This window comes from Cuculus canorus, chromosome 1, assembly GCF_017976375.1.
Source record: "Cuculus canorus isolate bCucCan1 chromosome 1, bCucCan1.pri, whole genome shotgun sequence".
Taxonomy (NCBI): domain Eukaryota; kingdom Metazoa; phylum Chordata; class Aves; order Cuculiformes; family Cuculidae; genus Cuculus; species Cuculus canorus.
In genome coordinates this window covers 92,523,115-92,543,729 of record NC_071401.1, presented here as the reverse complement: position 1 = coordinate 92,543,729, position 20,615 = coordinate 92,523,115, and the positions used below count along the sequence as shown (strand labels likewise).

At 44.7% G+C, this 20,615-nt stretch overlaps 1 protein-coding gene across 1 annotated transcript; it reads right to left on the bottom strand.

The window, feature by feature from the left end:
* Nucleotides 1-1,130: 1,130 nt before the first annotated feature.
* LOC104059271 (trefoil factor 2) lies at nt 1,131-4,808 on the bottom strand. Its single transcript, XM_009560920.2, has 4 exons — nt 4,718-4,808; nt 3,493-3,639; nt 1,755-1,904; nt 1,131-1,285 (listed from the first exon to the last, which is right to left on the bottom strand). Exons 1-4 carry the CDS (start codon nt 4,797-4,799, stop codon nt 1,278-1,280), a joined length of 387 nt encoding a protein of 128 aa, XP_009559215.2. The 5' UTR covers nt 4,800-4,808; the 3' UTR covers nt 1,131-1,277.
* Nucleotides 4,809-20,615: the final 15,807 nt, after the last annotated feature.

The following is a 20,615-nucleotide window of genomic DNA, read 5'->3' as shown; positions in this document are numbered from 1 at the left end:
TTTGGCCTTGTTGAACCTCATCCCATTGGTCTCGGCCCAGCAGTCCAGTCTGTTCAGATCCCTTTGCAGAGCCTCCCTACCGTCCAGCAGATCGACACTTACTCCCAGCTTAGTGTCATCTGCAAACTTGCTGAGGGTGCACTCAATGCCTTCATCCAGGTCATTGATAAAGACATTGAACAGAGCTGGACCCAGTACCGAGCCCTGAGGAACTCCACTTGTAACTGGCCTCCAGCTGGAGTTAACTCCATTGACCACCACTCTCTGGGCCCGGCCATCCAACCAGTTTTCAACCCAGGAGAGTGTGCGGCTGCCCAGGCCAGAGGCTGACAGTTTCTGAAGCAGAATGCTGTGAGAAACTGTGTCAAAGGCTTTACTGAAGTCCAAGAAGACTACATCCACAGCCTTTCCCCCATCCAGTAGTCAAGTGATTTTGTCATAGAAGGTGATCAGGTTAGTTTGGCAAGATCTTAGTTTGGCTAAGATCAAGTGTAGTGTAGTATCTGATAGGACCCGTTTGTGGGGACACTGGTTAACAGTGAGAATGCCCAGTGGTTCAGCTGCATGTCCAGCAGCAATCAGGGCCCATGTTGGTTTAGGTATGGTACCAGGTGGGTACCTGCCCTCCTGAGCTACTTCATGCCCTGCTGGTAGTGGCAGCAAGGGACTGGCAGAGTCAGAGACATGGTGATGCAGAGAGCAGGAGGTCTCTGGGTCAGACCAGCTCAGTGGTCAGCTAACAAAGGTACCCTTCCTTATGTCTTAAGGGGGAAAAAAAGTCCAACTAACCCACAGCTGTAGCTATATAAAGGAAAACACTGAATGTTTTCAGTATTCGGAATTGTGATGGCCCATGTGAAGCCTTCTATCAGCTGAAAAATGCAAGTAGTCACTTGCAGGCGTGAAGTGTGATTAACACAAAGAGCTGAGTGCTGTGATTCTTTCAGAAATGTTTGTGACTACTGTCTCATCGGCTGGTTGCTAAGATGCCAAATTTCCTGGGAAACAGAGAAGTTCACAGCTTTAAAATAAAGAGAACAGAGAATCCACGAATCGTGTCTTTGTTCTTTTATTACAGTGAAAACTTGTGCGTAACTAGCCTACTGAAAGAATAAAAGCTGCGAGTAACTTTTCATCAGAAAGGAGTCAATCCAAGGTAAAAATGACCTAGAAATCATAGCTGTTGCAAACTGTAAAATCTGAGTTGGGACTTCCAGATATTGTTTTCTGTTGAAGCGGGACCAAAGATCTCAAGGTTCTTAATGGAAATTTCTCCTTTAACAACCTAGGAAGGGAAAATGGAGAAGCAGTTTAAGGGACATGTTTTTTTCCATGAATTACAGAACATGCTAGGAAGTGTTGGCCTAAATGCGGTGCATCAAAAAGGCAAATTTTTAGCAAGTGCTTTCACACCCCACATTTTTACACATCTGTACCTGTGCTCCCTAACTATGATTCAGATCAGTAAAACTGAATCATGAATTGTTTCTGGTACAAAATAGACTGTGAGGTGGGTCAGAATCAACTGGGTCAGCAATTGGTTTAGCCACCTTTTCCCCACGCATGCCCCAGGTGAAGAAGCTCTGCAGCTGTACCAGTAAGGTGGGGAGACCCCATCCTGCTCGTTCCCTTGAGCCTGGCCTCTTGCTGCACTGGGCTAGAGTGCCCAGCCATAGCATGGACCCTACCAGGAGCTGTGATGAGTCCGTGGAGATGCAGGGGACAATGTCTCAATGACTCATGCAGGACATTACCTTCCTCCACTACATGGTGGTAGAAGCACCAGGGGACACCAGCAGGATGTGCTCTGAAGCAGCACCCCTTCCTTTCGCACTGCTTGGCTGTGATGCCAGGGAAGCCACAGTTTCTTCTGGCATGAGGTTCAGTGGGACACAATTTCTTAACTGTTTAAAGCAAAAGGAAAGGAAGGGAGGAAGGAGGGAAACTGTGTTACTGTATGGTCCATTTACCCGGCAGCATAATTCACAAATGAAAGGTGGACCATGAAGATGAAGTCAGTGAGCAAACGTAACAGTCATGATGCCATTCTCCACACCCATTTCGGGCAGCAGGTTCAGCCAAATCCTTACCATCCCTGTTAGGCAAAACTAAATACCAAGGGGTGAGGAAGTGCTGCTGCAACCCAAGGATCAGTGAGGATGCTCCCCGAGAAGTGCCTGGCATAGACCAACCCAGCTTTACCTTTCCTAGATCCAGCAATGAGATCAAGAGTCGAATGTCTCCCATGATGGTACCACCCACACTGGCCTTGGACCAGGGTGTGGCCTGACCTGATGCTAACCCTGGAGCAGCTAGGCAAACACAAAGAAAGGACAACCCAGGCTCTTCTGCATGCCACCTTGAGTTATGGAAAGAGGATAAGTCATTTAGGAGGAAATCATAGCTCATCCAGGCAATTAAAACTAAAATAACAGGTAAAGAGGTTATACCACCTGGCGTGACTAATTCAGTTTCCATCTCCCGAACCAGTTTTGCTCAGAAAAGCAGTTCTATGAAGATTACACTTAAGCTGCTGCCATTTGTTTTTTGAAATTTTAATGAAATGCAAACAATGTTCAGATGCAAAATTATTTTTCCCTCTGACAAATCTGAGCCCTGTTATTCAATCCGGATTCGTGTCAAACTTTTTATTGGGTAATGTTGCATTTGCACCCTTACTTCCTTTCATTTCTCCTGTGCAACTGCAGAGCTTGGCCTGAAGTTCTCCTTAGCAGGAGTTGCACAGTTAGCCAGCAAACAGCTTACATTCAGCAGTTGTATACAATACAATACACACCCAGTCCTTGATAGACTGCAAGAACAGTTCTTACCCTGTCTGGGAAAAGAAAGGCAAAAAATGGAAGCAGAAGTTTAGAAGCTTTAGGAGGAAGACTCTAACATAGAAAAAGATCTCCTCTGGGATATTTTGAAGATTTCACTGAATGAAGACTAGGAGAAAAAAAAGGGGAAGGGGAAACAAGAACCACCAAGTGGAATTATGCTGGGAACCGGGAAGGAAGTGGCAATTATCAAAACAGGATGGAGAAAAGAGCATAAAGTCTAGAAGTTATAGCATATCTGTTGTTCTTTTTTATGAGTGTCAAAACAGCTACTCAGGTCTTTCTGAATTCTTTGACATGCAGTGCTAAAGTCCTCCTGATCCACACAGAAAACCCACTTACGTAAGTGCTAAGGGTCCCTTGCACCACTGGTGAACAAGACTGCAGCAGCAGTGAAATGCTTTATATAATCAGCATGGATTATTTGATAACTAGAAGCCTCAAGGAAGAGGAAATATCTTGTATGAAAAAGATGAGACGGAAGACTGTTGAGTAAGCTAGGTTTAACTTTGCATTTTACCAGCAGTGGTCCTCTAATAGAGATTTGTGCTTACTTCATGGGCCAAAGAAGAAAAGCAGAGCTGCTTCCTGCTGTACACATTTCTGCATAATAAAACACTGGGTAAATCGATGTTTCTGACAGAGATATTACCTCTCTTTACTTTAGGACTGAAGCACCAGGGAACGCCAGAGTATGAAGCATTGAAGCAGCATCCAGCTTTCCTACACTCCGCTGCTGAGATTCCCGGGTAGCCGCAGTTCCTCCGCTCGCTGAGGGCCTGTTTACACTGGCATCTTGCTGTTCAGGACAGAAATAACAAATTACTAGGTGTCAGTTTGCACAATAGTTAGCAGAGGTGCATTTATCAGATGTCCACTGGGAACAGCGATCTTTCCCTAGATTCTGTCTTTGCAACTATACATTTTCTGTGGCTTGCTTAGACCCAAACCTACATCGTTTAAAAGCTGCTTTTGGTAAAAAGATGTCAGGGGAAATGCTAGATCCCTTTGCGGCTAGGGTAAAACTCCCACCAGTTTCAGTAAGGGCTGTACTTCACCCTGTGCAAATCTGTGATCCCACATGCAGCCAATCCAGCCCAGCAGAATGGGGTCTGTGGACTTCAAATAGACCACATCAAATTGTAAAAAACCCGTAACTTCAAATATTATGTCAATATGCTAATATACACGTGTTTCTTTGCCCATTTCTTGTGAAGAAAGAATGATTTAAGGGTCCAGTGGATATTCAAACAGGTGTAAAAATACAAAATGTTTGCATTATTGTCAGGAGAGCATAGAAACACAGGATTACGTACAAATAGTTGCAGCTACACTTTTAACATTTTAAGTCTATTCCACAGCCATCTACAACTAAGAAATTCTGGAGATATCCCTTGGTGCCTGCCATTGAATTACTTGCTTCCTGAGTCTTAAGTTGTCTAAATGACTTGTATTGATGAGGCAGATAGGCAACTTTCAAATTGTATTCACATGGCAAAGCAGCATGGAATAAATGTTAAAAGATTATTTAGACATTTATATATTAGATTATATGTTTAGATTATTTAGCTCCTGTTCCAGTCCTGGTCTTGGTCTAGAAAGCTCGTGGGCATGTCTGTCCCTCTGCCTTCGTAGCAGGTTCCTCATTATTCCACCAACACAAGAGCTCACAGGCAGTCTTTTTTATTTTGCCATAGACTTCTCTGAAAAAAAATTTAAAAGTAGACTGCAACTTTGATAACAGTACAAGAGCAAGATATTTGCTGTCTGATACATAAACTATACACATACGTAAACTGTTCTTGCTGCAGTTACAATCAGTAGGATCAGGCCCACATACCTACCAGTGAATGCAATAGAGTAAGGAACATACTTACTTGGCGGTACCCTTCCTTCTGCCAGGGTGCTGAGGGCTAAAACGAGGATGGCAGAGAGCACGCTGATCACTTTGAGATCCATTGCTCCTGGAAGGCAGGTAGAGGAGAAGTGCCGCTCTGCCTTACAACAGCTCATTTTATATATTCCTCATGTTTGCCTGGAGAGGTCTGATAACATTGTTCTATCTGATGCTTCACCCAGAGGCAGGGTTTTCTGTTGTGTAATTAGGAAATGTTGCCATGCATACTTTAATATCCCTGATATAAAGTTCTAGACTCCTGTGATCTACTGATCACATATCTATTACAGACCTATAGATACATATCTATTACGTGGCTTCATAATCTATTAATTGGACATTACTGGGTGCCTCTGGCAGTCCCATCGAATTTCTTTGCCATTAGAATATTTCAGACCCCTGGGCAACTCTAAACATTTGCCACTAGTGAAAAACATATACATGTATTTCCTATACATGTATACATCCTATACCTTTGATTATTATATACGAGTTTGTTTTGTGACCCTTTCCTTGACAAAGTTCAAAACGAGAATTTTTATTTGTTGAAAAGTATCTTGAACCCTGTGTGAGGGATTCTGGTCTACAAAGGAAAAAATAATAGATTTCGTTTTCCTGCTGTTTAACTTTTTTAATACTTTATATATATTCATCACTATTTACTATAATGATGGCAATTCTCATTGAAAGTCATGATGTACAAAGCAGACATTTTGTGCAACCTTCATTTCACAAGATGCCAAGCTGTAGGCAGAAAAGGACTGTGTTCCAGCACTCACCAGTTCATATCACAACTTTTACATCCATCACCAAGAGAAAATGTGAGACTTTAAGCTTAAAAATCCAGTTTTATCCTTATATACAACACTGACTCTTCTCCCAAAGGCCCATCGCGATGCCTGGTGCAGCAAAGTCATTGGCTGTTTTTCCATCAGCTTTCTTCTCAAGGTGTGGTGGGTGAAATTGGCTGAAACTTGGCTTGTGCACGAGGTGAAAGCGGTCACTCAAAGTGGGGGGCTGCGCTGCTTTCTGATCTCTATGGGGTTCTCAATAGATTATCAGCCCATCATATGAGTCAGGTGAAACTGCCGATAACATTTATCTCTCCTGCCTTGTACTGGACATTAATTACGGCCTTATCTGTGGGCTGTCACCTCCTGGACCTGATCCCAGCTGCATGTACAAAGGCAAATCTGCCAATGAGTTTTTCCTGCGGAAAGAACATATGATTGTCATCTTAAAACAAACACACCGAAAGAAATAATCTTCTTGCTTTCTGCCAGCGGATTACTTTCAGATCTTTAATATGTTTATATAACAAATCCTTTAAAATTATCAGGAGTCCCCCTGTAAATGTATTTCCTTCCCTCATACCTGCACCTGCTTAGGGCTTTTGATAGCTCAGCGTGGGGTGCCCGGGTTCTGTCAGTGCCCATGGACAGAAGGGGCTTGTAGGGCTCCTTCCTCCTCTCCAGCCATTGTGTCCTCCCTCATCACCCTCCTTTGGTCCCACAGGTCTTTTATCTGAACTGTGGTGCTCTCATTGCCTTCCCAGCAAGGAAATAAAAAATCACTCTGGCTGGTACGGACCTTCTTACTGTGGGTTACTAACAGGCTGAAACTTTGTATTCTGATATTGCAGAACTTTTAAAAAACGTGGGTATTTTTTTCAGGAGTTTCTTGTCCTAAAAGGAAGTTCTTTTTGTGGTACCTGCCAGCATGAACGCTGATCTGAGAAATCTGTCATTGGGCCCATGTGAGCCCATAACATAAATCACAAGTTTTGAGTCCTCCCTAAAATAAATTATCATAAAAGAGAAAAAAAAAAAACCAGAGACAAAGGAGGGGCACGCCTTCAGCAATTTTGCTCCTTCCAGCTGTGCGAGGGGTGCTCAGTGGGGGGAGAAACTCAGGAGCAGGGACACTTAGCTGAACCTCGCTATATACCACTCAATCATTACAATGTTGGTTTTTTATGAGTGTTTCTAGAAACCATAGCAATGAGAAATACTCTCCTCCCTTATCAGTAGGTTTATGGTTTGCCTTGCTCCAAGAGCCACCGGTGCCCTGCTGTCAGCTATCCACCTTCCCCCATCCCATGTGTAGGTCCAAAGGGACTGGTGTGGGGAACAGATAGTGCAGGTGCCTGCTCTTTCCCATGCATGGCCTATAGGAACACAGCATTTAAAGGCTATATTTTTCAGTGTGTACTTCCCACGGGGCCTATAGGACTGTGTTGTGGGGCTGCTCTACCACGACAAGTTGCACGGGCAGTTTGCATATGGAGGTTTCAGTGTCTGTCTGCTGAATACAGAGGGGCATACCTCGATGTGGGGTCCCTATGATGACTCCACTGAAGTGGAGAGCAGGGCTAAGAGCTGATATGACTCTGCCTGCAACAGCCTTGTGGGGTCTGGCTGACCCCCTATGAAGGCTGTTGGTGCCTTTGAGTGGCTGCTGGCAGCTGGCTCTGTCCTGGTGCAAAGTGGGCAGCAGTGACAGTGAAGTTGCTGAGGCTTCCAGGGTTCCCCATCCCTCCTGAGAATTGCACACAGGGCTGGCTGCAGGCTTTGTGCTACGCCTGTGCTTCAGACTCATCCTCTCCCTGTACTGGGAGTGGGTGAGATTGCAAATGGACAAACCACACACAGCACAGCACCACCACAAACCATCAACGTGTGTGTATACGTAGGGCTGCGGCACAGCAGGCAGCTGCCACACCTGTGGGTAGGGTCTGGGCTGCCAACACGGGGACATTCATCTCTGTGTGCATCTCTGGAAGTGATGCTTTGGCTGGAATTAAGGATGTGTGTTTCTTCCAGTGCCTATTCTGAAGGCCCGTGTGTTTTCAAGAGGCACATTCCCACATGACACGTGTCCCTGCAAGGGATGGTACAGAGATGAGTTTCATTGCTACTGCTCATAACACCTAGAGAAAATTAAAGAAAGATAAATAAAGTAGGAGACTGGATTTAGAGCAGCAGGTTTCTGCATGCAGCAGGGATCCCAGGCTAATGGCAGAAATCATTCCAGTCCTCTCTGATTCCGTGTGTAAATTAGAGTTACCTGGAGGCTGAAAAACTTGTAATAGAATCTTCAAGCAATGTTGTAGGCAATTCCTAATGTTCCTTCCTGTTCTGAGCCTGTAGTCATTTATTTCTGTGCAACCCATCTGCGAATTGGGATTTTAAAGAGGCCAACAATGTTGAGGAGGGGCAGATAAGTGTCACTAGGGAAAACAGGGGAGGCACTGAGTCAGAAGAAATCAGATATAGAGAGGAATTCTGTGGCACTCATGTGCAGCTAAGTTTGGATGTAGATTACTGCAGCAGGCAGGGTCCCACCACACTTCTTGCCTCCCTAAGCTGATAACCCTCACTGGGACCGAAATCTGAACAGGTCTGGAGAAAGGATTGCAAAACCAGAAACACTGAGTTGTAAATGGAAAAAAAAAAAAAAAAAAAGAAGAAGAAAGTAGTAGGGATAAGAGGTACTACATGGCCTCAGTGTCAGTTTAGAAATACAAATCTGAGCCTATTATTTTTCCTAATGCTTCTGGTTTCTCCAAGCAGCCCATGATATCTGCATTGCCAGCATTCACCCTTTTTTCTGTGAGCACCAAAGCAACACCAGAGAATGCTTATCACTCCTGAGATGAGGAAGATCTGGTTAAAGATGTGACCATTGAAAGGTCTTTTTATGACAGTGGTTGTGATGCATTCCAGTTTACCATGCCCCAAGCAACAAAAAAGCCCAAATCCTTATCTACTACCTTTCAAAAAGGGAAACATATAAACCAGGCAGACTCATTAAATGGTACTTAAAGGAAGAGTAAAATGGGTAAAATGTTTGCAAACAGCAGGGTACTGTTTAAAGCCAATATAAAAGACTCAGACTAAATATTTACCATCAAAAAATAGGAAAAGGATGTCCTCAGGCACACGTGTAAACCTAGAATAAGTAAATAGTAGAGAAAGACAGAAGAAAAGAATACTTTTTTTTCAAAACCAAATAAAGAAAACGGGAAAAAAAAGACTGACCGCAAGAAACAAATTTCATGAAGATGTGAACAAATAACTTCTTTTTAGATAGGAGACAAAGGTCAGCAATCTGGGAGAAGAGAGGATTTTTGTTGTTCAACATACTCATAAATGTTCAGGAAAGCTTGTTGAATAAGGAGATGATGAATATAATGATGATTCAGAATTATTTTTCATATTTTTTGAAAGTGCAGGTAATTGAACAGTTGCAGAAACACCTTACAAGACTGACTGGATGATAAATGGCAAATAAAAGGTAGAGTAGGTAAGTGCAAAGTAAAGTGCATAGAGCAATAGTAACTTAATTATATAAGCAAAAAGATGGGCTGCAAATTAGTTACTGTCACTCAGATAGCTTTGCATCACAGTCGATATGCCAACTGAATATTCAAAGTGTTAAAAAGGCAAATTGAGTTTTAGTAGTTATTAGGAATGGGACTGAGTACAAAACGGCAAACAATTTTGATACTGCCACAAGCCCTGCTGCTCCAACGCCTGTTTCACTTTGTGATGTTCTGCTTGCCCCAAGTTAAAAAGAAGAAAGTGTACTTAGAAGGGATGCTGAAAAAAACCTTCTGGCTCATGGAAGCAATGAGATATGAAAAAAGATTCTGAAGAGTGTCAGGATCATAGAAACTCAGCTGTCACAGGACAGAGGGGGAAGTTTTCTCCTTGATAAATAACAGGGTAACAAGCAGAGAGTGGGAGTCAGTGGACAATTTTCACTGCAGGGAGAGGTCACAAGAAGGCTCCTGCAGAGTTATGCCGGGATCTTGGCAGCCTAACAAACACATAAACCATCTGGAAGAGGAGGCGAGAGGGCAAAATTTGTTGACAACACAATACTTCTGTGGTGACAAAGATATGAGCCAATTGCTCAGATGGATTGTGCAAAATCAAATGACTGCAGAATAAGACGGTGGTTGATGCTTAATGTCCCTAAATATGAAGTGATACACACCTGGGAGAGGAGCAATCCTACCTTTTCAAATAAAATGATGAGCCTTGAGCTGATTATGATCACTTGGGTAAGTACAAGTGCAATGTAAGTATGACATGAGCATATGGAGGATAACAGACAGTTTTATGAAAACACCATCTCAGTGCCTAGCAACCGTGAGAAAAGCAAGTGGCAAGTTAACAATTATTAAGTAAAGGATAGAGAATCACACATATTCACATTGTTATGCCATCTTATAAACACACAGTACTTCCACTTTTTCATGCCATGTTCTCAATTTCCAGCCTGTAAAAGTTCCTGTGACAGGGACAGCAGTGTGGGACAGCATCCACACGAGGGATGACCATGTACCCTATACCTCTCCAGGATGCAAGTTCCATATATCTTACTGCATACCACTGAACAGCAGTAGCCTAAATTAAACAGCTGGGCAGTTCACAGCTGCAGAAGACAGCTCTATGCAGTTCACAGAAGACTGATCTCATGGCCTTGTCTAATAAAAGTCTGATCAATTAAGTGACAGATTCGAAGTATGGAAAGCAAGATGGTTTTTCACCAAGCACATGGGTATGATGCAGTTCAGCTGTGGAGCTCCCATCTGCAGGACGTTGTGGATGCTAAAACTTCATACGGTCTAACAACCAGTTGGATGAACTCAGAAGAAAACTTGTTTGGGGCTATTACATCCCCACATTGTAGGTCTATCTCAGGAAATGTCTAAACTGCAAATCACTGGATGTTGGAAGAGTATTCTGGGGAAGTATCGCTGCCTGTATGACTACTCTTGCTGCTCTTGAGGACAGGACACTGTCTGGCTGGACTAACTAATCTTACTAAAATTTACTAATTAGTGCTAATTTACTACTTACTACTAATCATACTCCTAATTTCTCAGAATACATTAATCGGAAGACATTTAATGAAATGACGAGGCAGCGGTTGTAAATAAGAAGAACATGGTGCATGACTGTATTCTCCATACTCATTCTTGACGTTTTCCTGTAAGCACCTGTAACTGGAAACACATGGCACAGGGAACTGGGATGGATGTAGCTTAATCTGGCCAATCCTATGATTTTATCTTTGCATCTTCTTATTTTCATCATTTTTGGGAGCATCTTTTCAAACTCTCCTGAACTGATGAATTTAATCATCTGGTGAAAGTTTTGAGCTCAAAACTGAGATAACCTACTTTGGTTTTAACACTGAAATCTCATGAAGATGTCTCAGTTTGGAGAATGGCAAATGCTGTGATGGGTGGAGTCTCACAGATGCTTCTGAAACTCACTGAAACCCAAAGCAAACCCACTCCCGTGGATTGGTTGCAATCACTGGAAGAACGACTGAAATCTAGCACTGCTTACATAGGGGGAAAGGTTTCTCAGTCAGTTCACTCCCACCAGTCACGGATACATTGCCTAAGGTACAGCCAGCAAGGAATATGAGCAGGCCAACACCTCTTACCTGCACCAGGGACGGGGAATAGGGAGGCACTCAGACTGGCTGACAGGTCCAAACACTGATGTGCTGAGGGCAGTAGCATGGAACAGCTGATGAATATTGCCTGTATTTTATCATTTTAGCATCTTTCATTCATTAATGTCACAGCAAGTGGTAACATAAATAGGAGCGTGCAGGGGTTAGCAGCAGTTAATCGTGCAAGATAAAGGCAAATGTTCTCCTTTTAGTTTTCTTGCAGCTTCTTAGAGCATATTATGAGCTCTGGTTTTCACTTAACACGTCAAGAATATTATTCAGCACAGATGAGAAAAAAAAAGAATTCCATATTTCTCATTTGCTACTATGGGAACAGTGGGTGATCAAAACTTCAAAATCTAGGCAACCCAGGCAAAGGACCGTAGGGTATTTTCTGGCACAAATAGCTGAAAAGATAAATGAGAAATTCTTGAAATGGAAGAAGCCGTAAACTTAGGAAATAATAAGTGATCCTAAGACATCTTGTTGAAGGAAAAGGTCATTTCAGAGAAGTTTTGCCCTAGCTGTTTCAAAATCAGGTAGCAAAATGATACTGCTAATGCCTACACTCCTGTCTCCAAATAATGGTGAGGACTGGAGAAGGCTCAGAGGGAGGTACAGTGTGGCAGGGTCTGTAAAAAAAAATAGAGGACAGAAAGTAACCCGGACTGACTCAGCTGAGCTGATAGCAAAAATTACCTGCTGTGGTGCCAGACTGGAGTCAAACCAACTGCTGCTTTTAGCAAGTTTCAGTTATTGCTGTTTTCATTGATGACAGTGAGTGGAAGAAATAATGGCCAGGAAGTGTTTCTTCTGTATTACTTTAATGTGGTTAAAAATACAGGGAGAAATATTGAGCTCTAACGTTAGCAAGAGTATAAGAGGATTAATAAGAGAGCTACTTCAGGGGACAACCATCTCTCTGTATAGTTAAATTCTTCAAAGGAATTAACAAAATAATGAAAGAACAAAGTAGATTTTTTTATTATTATTTCAAAAGAAAAAAGAAGGCCACCTATTAAATTCCTTCAAAACTTTCCTTCCAGGAATTTTAAAGGGAGTGAGCTTGTGAATGAATCTGCAAAGTTTTGGCAAGAATCAGAAAAGTAACAAAAATATTTTCCTCCTCTCAAAAATAAAAAATCTTAACAAGAACATTTTTCTTAACTGTATTTTTATTATACGTTACTGCAGATGAGAGCATTCTGGAAGGCACAAAGTTCTTTAGCCCTGGTCTAGGTGAGTGTGCTGGTGGTGTCCAGATGGGATTCAGGATGCCACAGCAGGTGAAATAATACCTGAGGTTGCCCTCACTGCATCCTTCTTAACAGGCATAACCCGACAAAAGCTGTTGCAACATGCTAGACTATAGCTGAGGTGCAAGAGCTAGATCAAATGTACCCACCATGATTAAAACATTGCTTGTTAGACTTGGCTGAGATTTTTTAAAAAAATAAAGATTTGTCAGGATGAGTAGATTGAAATGGAAACTTGGTGCCTATAGGATTGTATTGGCAAAACACTGCTATGTTGGCTCTTCCCAATCTAAAGGTGTTTGGGATGGTGTAGATATGAAAAGAGCTTTCTGTCAGCTCAACAGAAATCTATTTGCTGCAGTTTGTGGAAGGGAAAATCTATCTGGTCTTATTAACAAATTCCCTGATTTGGGAATACCCAGGAGCTGGGAGTATACTAGACTTAATGCTTGCACTCCTATTGTGACCATGGAGGCTGGTGTTTAGGACTGAAAGTAGCACAGCTTTGCACCTTCATAGTTGTCAAGGATATAGCTCAATCTTTCCACCTTTCACATGAAAGGTCCTATTCCAGATCTGCAAGGCTAAGTGAGAGCCTGGATTTATCCAGAAAAAATCCTTTAGCAGTGAGAACTTTGGGATGCAAATAGGAAAGCAATCAGATTTTGATGAAAAAAAGATATTGTTCTGTCTATGACACCCAGACAAAATGGTAGCTCAGGAGGGCTCTCGCTTTGGATCACTGGACTAAATCTCTCATTTGTAGCACAATAAAGTAAATTGTCAAACACATTTCTGTCCACTGTAGCAAAACAGCAGTTGATTCACACCCATAAATACAGGGATGAAAATGTTAATATTGTAGTAAATCAAGCAGTTTATCTACCATATTTTTCATTTTAGAAGCGAGACCTGAATTCTCAACGCCTCTCTGCTAATGGAAAAATTCTAAAACCTAATTAAAAAGTCTCTATTCAATGGGCTGTGGAGAATTTATAGCAGTGCAACTGTCTGTGTCAGACAAGGATGCTATTGATAGTCCTGTGGGAACTGATGTTGAATGGACTACAAACAAGAATAGACAGAGAAAAAGGAAATAGTCAGTACACTGGGCGCCATTTCAGACAGCTGGGTGCTGGTGTGCAGGGAGGATGAGGAAGGCAGAAGGCTGGCAGTATGCTGTTGTCAGTGCTGACAAATGGCCACTCTGTGAGACATTTCAGTGGGAGAATTGGAGATGCCCTGTAGGCTTTTATCTTCTCTCAAGGAAGGGGCTGCTGTATCTGTGGCTTTGATGAACCAAACGGGCATTCCACCAGGCATCACTGTCTGGTAACATTACAGATCCCTCCCAAAGGGTGAAGATAAATACTGAAACACACCACTTGACCATCCTGAACACTTTGTTACCTCCAGTAACATTCGGTCACCCCAGCCGTCACCTAACAGGTAGCTGTTACCTGACAGCCCACACCCCAGCCTGGCTTGCCTCTAGCTCTTTAGGAGGCTTTTGGCAACAGCTTTCAGGGGCTGTTGCCTCTCTGGGGCTGTAGGTAAGGATGCTGGGGGTGACCCACACCCTGGGCTGAAGGAGAACATCATTGTAGGTGGTGTGGACAGTGCTGCTGGGATCGGCTGTGCACACATCCCCATCTGTCCCCAACTTTCTCTTTCTGGTCCCCAGGGCCAGTGTTATCTGCGTTACAGCTCTTGGCTGTACCTTGCTCATAAAAAAGGTACATTATCCACACCCAGGCTAGAAAAGAAGCGCTGGTGAGATTCAGCGACCTGTTGTAATGGCCATCAAGGCTTCTGAAAGGCCTTTTTCAGAAAGAACATCTGTGAAGAAACACGTGTGCAGAGGGAAGGCTTTGCCACTGATGAACTTCATGCAAATCCAACAGGCTTCAGGCTGAGTCCATGGCATTGCTCATTTCACCAGCCAGAGAGCAAAGACTGCTTTTTTCCCCAAGCAAAAATGGATTTCCTGAAGAACAAACAGTCTCTTGCCCAGCCATTAAAAGCACGTTCACACCAGGCAAGCAATTGAAAGCAGCCCAGCCCTCCCACCAGTCCTGTCCCACTGAAAAGGCTTCCTTGGTGGCAAAGGTCCTCCTCCCATATCCCTAGAGACCTTCTATGTTACATCCTGAGACAGTTGCTACTGCAGATCATGGGCGCACAGTACTTTGCAGCAAGAGCATTGCAATGGCAGCACCCATTGCTGATGGGAGGGCCAGCAAGGTCTAATTGGTTGATGAATTTCTGGTTGCTGAAACACACTGTTACTCTGTTCTACAAATACTGTTTCTGGGTTTCAGTTTCGGGCTGGCTGGACTTCAGAGAGGTTCAAAACCTCTTTATTGATCTCCTGAATAACAAAGGAGAGCTTTTAGAAGCGTGAAGAACATGAGGCCCCTATAAGGAAGGGCCTGATTTCTGAACAACAAGCCAGGTGCCCTTACCTTGCTGCCAAATGTCCTCATTAGGTAATAGGATCAGCCACTTTCACCAAATGTGCATTTAATTGTTTGCATTAAGGAGAGCCACATGCAAAAGGAGAAACTGAGAAGGAGAACTATATGAGTCAGAATGACGCTTCAGGAGCTGGGAGCCCCAGCCAGGTACTCTCACCTGAAGGTTTCAGGGTTGGACTTTTTCTTCTCATTCTCGCCTCCATTCTGGACTAGATGTAAACTCCTGTCCCAGTCTCTTTGCTCTTTTAGAACACTTTTCTTTAGTGAACTACATTAGTAGTAAGAAAAAGTTCTGCTGATAATTCAATTCAAATTATTTTTTGCCACCCGTACAGCCCCTGACTATTGCGTTGGGGTCTATTCAAAGTAACTATTATTAAGTAAATGCTTTGTTTCCATTCCTAAGTGTAGCTTTATACAAACGTTGATTAGAACATTCCTTGCCTAGTTTGGTGCTGGCCAGAAATTTCAGTTAGAGGTCTTCTTCCCATGCTGTATCTAAACTTGACCATTTTAACTGTATGATGTAACAAAACAATTGCTACTTTAAGGGTTAATTGGGTGAATTTGGGGTTATTACATTAGTCTCACAGATTTTCTATGTTCAGAACAAATGCTCTCTATTGTTTGCCTTTGGAAAATGCAGACCTGGAGATGGTGTGAAGCAGTGACCCTGATAAGTTATCCTCAGCTAAAAAGTTCCTGAAAAAGTAGCTTACAGACAGACTTTAAGTGGGAGATGCCATCAGGACAGTTCGGTGGTCCTGCAAAGGGTAACTTTGGCAATGAGGTTTGCGCCCTTTCTGAAAGAGCCTGTCTGGTGCCATGGAGGGAGCCAAGAAGGTGAGCTTCACTGGGTTTAGACGGCCCCAGGGTCACAGCTTCAGCTTGGCACAAACATTTGGTTCCCATTTGCGTTAGGTGGGTCATCCAACTGCCAACAGGACTTTCTACTAGAGGCCTGACCTCATTCACTTCATCTTTTAATTGAAAGAAAGAAAACAAGTTTATGTATATTCTTGAAGAGACCAGTTCTTGTGTTGTAGTCATAACAAAATGGGTGGATGAGAACAGGATGAGATCAAATGGCTCCATCTGTCATCTTTATGTTCCTCTACCAAGAAAAATGCAAATCATCTACCTGTAGGACTGATGGGGAGAAAATAAACCCCCAAATATTGTTTATTTATCTTTCCTTTGTTTGCTTTCTGTCTCTTTGCTAAACCAAAGTGGCTCGGGGCATACAGACCCCTACAAAGCAGATGTGCTTTAGAGCTTGTACTTTGTTACATTGACATTTGGGCCATTCCTGTCTTGAACTCTTTACTCTCTCATGACAGCCAGAAGGAGAAGGTTTAGGGGAGGGAAATATTTTTCTCTTTATATCCCTTTACCTTTTTAGACATTTTAAAATAAAAAGTATACATGCCATAGTGGATACTTGCTTTAATGGCTTCACATTCCCAATTGTGCTGCAGGTTTTCCCTCTGACTACATATCACCTGAAGCTTAGTGTGGGCCAGTGATGGCTTCAGAGGGCTTGATGTGACAGTACCTTGCCACTAGGGAAAACAGCAGAAGGCTTATCCATGACATTTGAGAATTCATGGCAATGAGGAGAAGTCCCAGGTGACTGGAAGAAGGGTAACATTGTGCCCATTTATAAAAAGGGTAGAAAAGACAACCCTGGGAACTACCGACCTGTCAGCCTCACCTCTGTGCCTGGAAAGATCATGGAACAGATCCTCCCGGAAGCTATGCTAAAGCACACGGAGGACATGGAGGTGATTAATGGCAGCCAGCGTGGCTTCATCAAAGGCAAGTCCTGTACGACCAACTTAGTGGCTTTCTGTGATGGGGTAACCACAGCAGTGGACACAGCAAAACCAACAGAAGTGATCTATCTGGACTTCTGTTAAGCTTTTGACATGGTCCCCCACAACATCCTTCTCTCTAAATTGGAGAGATTTGGGTTTGATGTGTGGACAGTACGGTGGATAAGAAACTGGTTGGATGGTCGTATTCAGAGTGTAGTGGTCAATAACTCAGAGTCCAGATGGAAATCCGTGACAAGTGGTGTCCCTCACAGGTCCGTGCTGGGACCGGTGCTGTTAAATATCTTCATCAATGATATTGACAGTGAGATCAAGTGCATCCTCAGCAAGTTTGCAGATGACACCAAGCTGAGCACACCAGAAGGACGGGATGTCATACAGAGGGACCCAGACAGGCTGGAGAAGTGGGCCTGTGTGAACCTCATGAGGTTCAACGAGGCCAGGTGCAAGGTCCCACACCTGGGTCGAGGCAACCCCTAATTTCAGTACAGGATGGGGGATGATGTGATTGAGAGCAGCTCTGCGGAGAGGGACTTGGCGGTGCTGGTTAAAGAGAAGCTCGACATGAGCCGGCAATGTGCGCTCGCAGCCCAGAAGGCCAACTGGATCCTGGGCTGCATCAAAAGAAGCGTGGCCAGCAGGTCGAGGGATGTGATTCCTCTCTTGTGAGATCTCATCTGGAGTATTGTGTCTAGTTCTGGAATCCTCAACATAAGAAGGATATGGAGCTGTTGGATTGGGTCCAGAGGAGCGCTACAAAGCTGATGAGAGGGCTGGAGCACCTCTGCTATGAGGACAGGCTGAGAAAGTTGGGTTTGTTCAGCCTGGAGAAGAGAAGGCTCAGAGGAGACCTCATAGTGGCCTTCCAGTACCTGAAGGGGCTACGAGAAAGGTAGGGAGGGACTTTTTACAAATGCTTGTAGTGATAGGACTAGGGGCAACGGGTATAAATTGGAGAGGGGCAGATTTAGACTAGACATATGGAAGAATTTCTTCACAATGAGAGTGGTGAGGCACTGGCACAGGTTGCCCAGGGAAGCTGTGGATTTACCATCCCTGGAGGTGTTCAAGGCCAGGTTGGATGGGGCCTTGGGCAGCCTGGTCTAGCGGGGTACGTCCTTGCCCATGGCAGGGAGTTGGAACTAGGTGATCTTTAAGGTCCCTTCCAACCCAAACTATTCTATGATTCTATGTTGTGGGCTTATTCCTGCTTGGGCTGTTGTTTCTTATTCTGATGCACGAAATGTGACAGCAGCTCTAGACTTAGAGGGTCAGTCACTCTCTCATCTCCCTGTATGAACTAGGGGGTGGCAGGAGTGTCTCAAGCCCCACCATTCACGCTGGGTTGGTGCCTGCTTCTGAAGATGCAAGGTTGGACATGCTGGATCAGCCCTCTGCCCCGAGCTTTAGATGCCAGCCTTTTCCCCCTAAAGTCTTGCCTAGCCCAGGTTGCTCAGAGGACACAGGCAGCAAGACCCCTCTGCGCAAAAGGATCGGGAGGAAAGCAGATTTCAGCAGATCCTTTATCTGACTCCCTTCCCGTTCAGTTAAACTTGGAAGATGTCTTTTTTCTCCTGTCCTCTGTACAAAGCCTCCTGGGCCTAAAAGTTAGCAAAACTGCTTTTTAAATTCTCTTTTACAGGCTCTCGTGTAGGATTAATTGTCCAGGGTTGAAATCATAGGAGCAAACCCCCTCTAAAATGCAAGACTCTTGCAGGAAGTGGAGAGAGACGGGGTCACGGTGTTTGCATTTGGCAGATTTAACCCCACATCCAGCACAGAGCTCAGCTGCTCCAGCCTTTGCCTGCACCAACCCCTTGCTGCCGGCAAGAGAGCAAAAGCCAATACCACAGCTCCTGACCTCTGGGGCTGTCTGCAGATGCATTTTGCTCCTTGTGCTGTCTGAGCTATTTTTTCCCACTACTTACCATGAAAACACAAGTAAAAGTGGCAGAAGCTCAGCTTTCACTGAGGCACAGGGAGGGCAGAAGCTGCCCCAGCCGTGGGCAGACCCTCCCCGCCTGGAGCTGGGGTCATCCCGCTCCTGCCCTGCCAGCGCTCGGGGCTACACGGGAACGTGCTTCAGCAACACCGGCAGAGAAAACACGAAGGGACAAACTAACAGAGACAGAGGTCTTTATTTTTTCATTTATAAATTGAGCACACGCGAAGCTACAAAGCGCCCATCACCCGCAGCGCTGTGCCCTGTTACGTGCGTGGGCTTCGCGCTCCCTCTGCTGTGCAGGAGGAGGAAGAGGAGGGGTAAGGGAGGAAGGTGGAGGTGCTGGTGGTGGGCTCCAGCAGAAGGGCTGCAGGCGCTCACAACGGGGAACTCTCCCTTTCCTGAGCCTCTCCGTGCCTCGTTGCAGCTCTCCGCAGCTGTCCTAACACACCTGGAAGGGCTTTGGCTTCCCTCTGCAAAGGAAACCACCTGCCTCTTTCTTGACAGGAACCTCCTGCCCTGGCCAGCTGGGTGCAGAGCCCGGTGAGAGGGTTCCCTTAAGCAGAAACCGCGCTCTGTGTGTTGCGCTTGGGGAAATGATCTTGGTGTTCTTGCTTGTGGGTTTGAGCGTGTCAGAGTCCCTGTGAGCTTTGCATCTTGATCGGGTTGTTTGCACCCCTGGTGCTGGCTGCAGTAGCCCATGGCATCTGTGACGCTCCCGTGTGCTGGTTGGTATCGCATAGGACCTGGGGGGCTTGCTGGCGTGTACCCAACACTCAGGCGTGAGGGCCAAATTCAGTCCTCAGCCTCTCTTCCCCGTCATAGGTCCTGTACACAGGCCACACAACGCTGCTTGTTTAAATCCTGACACCAACAGTCCCGAAGAGTTATCCTGCTGTTTCCTCCTCCCTTCCTCCCCACCAGCTGAGCACACCTGAGCCTGAGCTGCCCCATAGGCTCCAGCTTACTACAAGAGAAAGAAATCGATTGTTTCTAGTTAGTTCCTGTACTTAACGGCCTCAAGATAGGATTGTTTCCCTTTGGCTTGGTTTAATGTGTGGATAACCCTGAGTTCATCCTAGTACTTGTTCTTGCTCCCCAGTTGTGCCCGCTCGGAGGAGATCTGTGGTATTGGCACGCAGTGGCATTTGCCTCCTTGGTGTTCCCCAGGGCCACCTCCCATGCTGCAGCCCTAGTAGATCAGGCACCAAAGTTGCAGCACACCACAGACTGTCTCCATGGCAGCACCTGAAGGTTGCCAAGGGCCCCAACAACAGCAGAAGGGATGGGGAAGAACAGCCTCCCCTTGGCCCCCCATTCACATCAGGACCAGATCTGCCCTTTCTGCTGTGCACACTGGCAGGCAGCCAGGCACATATTTATATACTGTATATTGCTTTCCTTCAACCCATGGTGGTGTGCTATCGACCAGAAAGAACAGAGCTGCAGGAGGGTGATGTTTAGTTGACTCTGGGATCCATTCTGCAAGGTCCAGCGTGGATCTTAAAGGACAGATGCACCAGTGGCTGAGCCATCAGCATAGCGCCGGTCTAGGAGAAAGCTATGGAACGGAAGGCCTGTCATTAAAAAACTGAGGAGAACTGTCACTGCTCCTGGAGGATATCGACTGCCTGGAGATAAGTCTGAAGCATGAGGGCACATCTAGGACAGCTGGCTCGAAGGAAGACATCTGTTGTAAGCGTTGCAATGGCCTTGTGGTGGTTAGAAACCTGAGGTTTTTCCTTTGCTTTTGGATGCACATCACATTAGTTACAGTCTGTCTAAGGCAAACGTAAGGTAAACAATAGTGTATGTGCATATATGCAACAGAAACATATGCCTACACAGACAGATATACATACCTAGACGTATTTTTTCCTGATTAATCAAT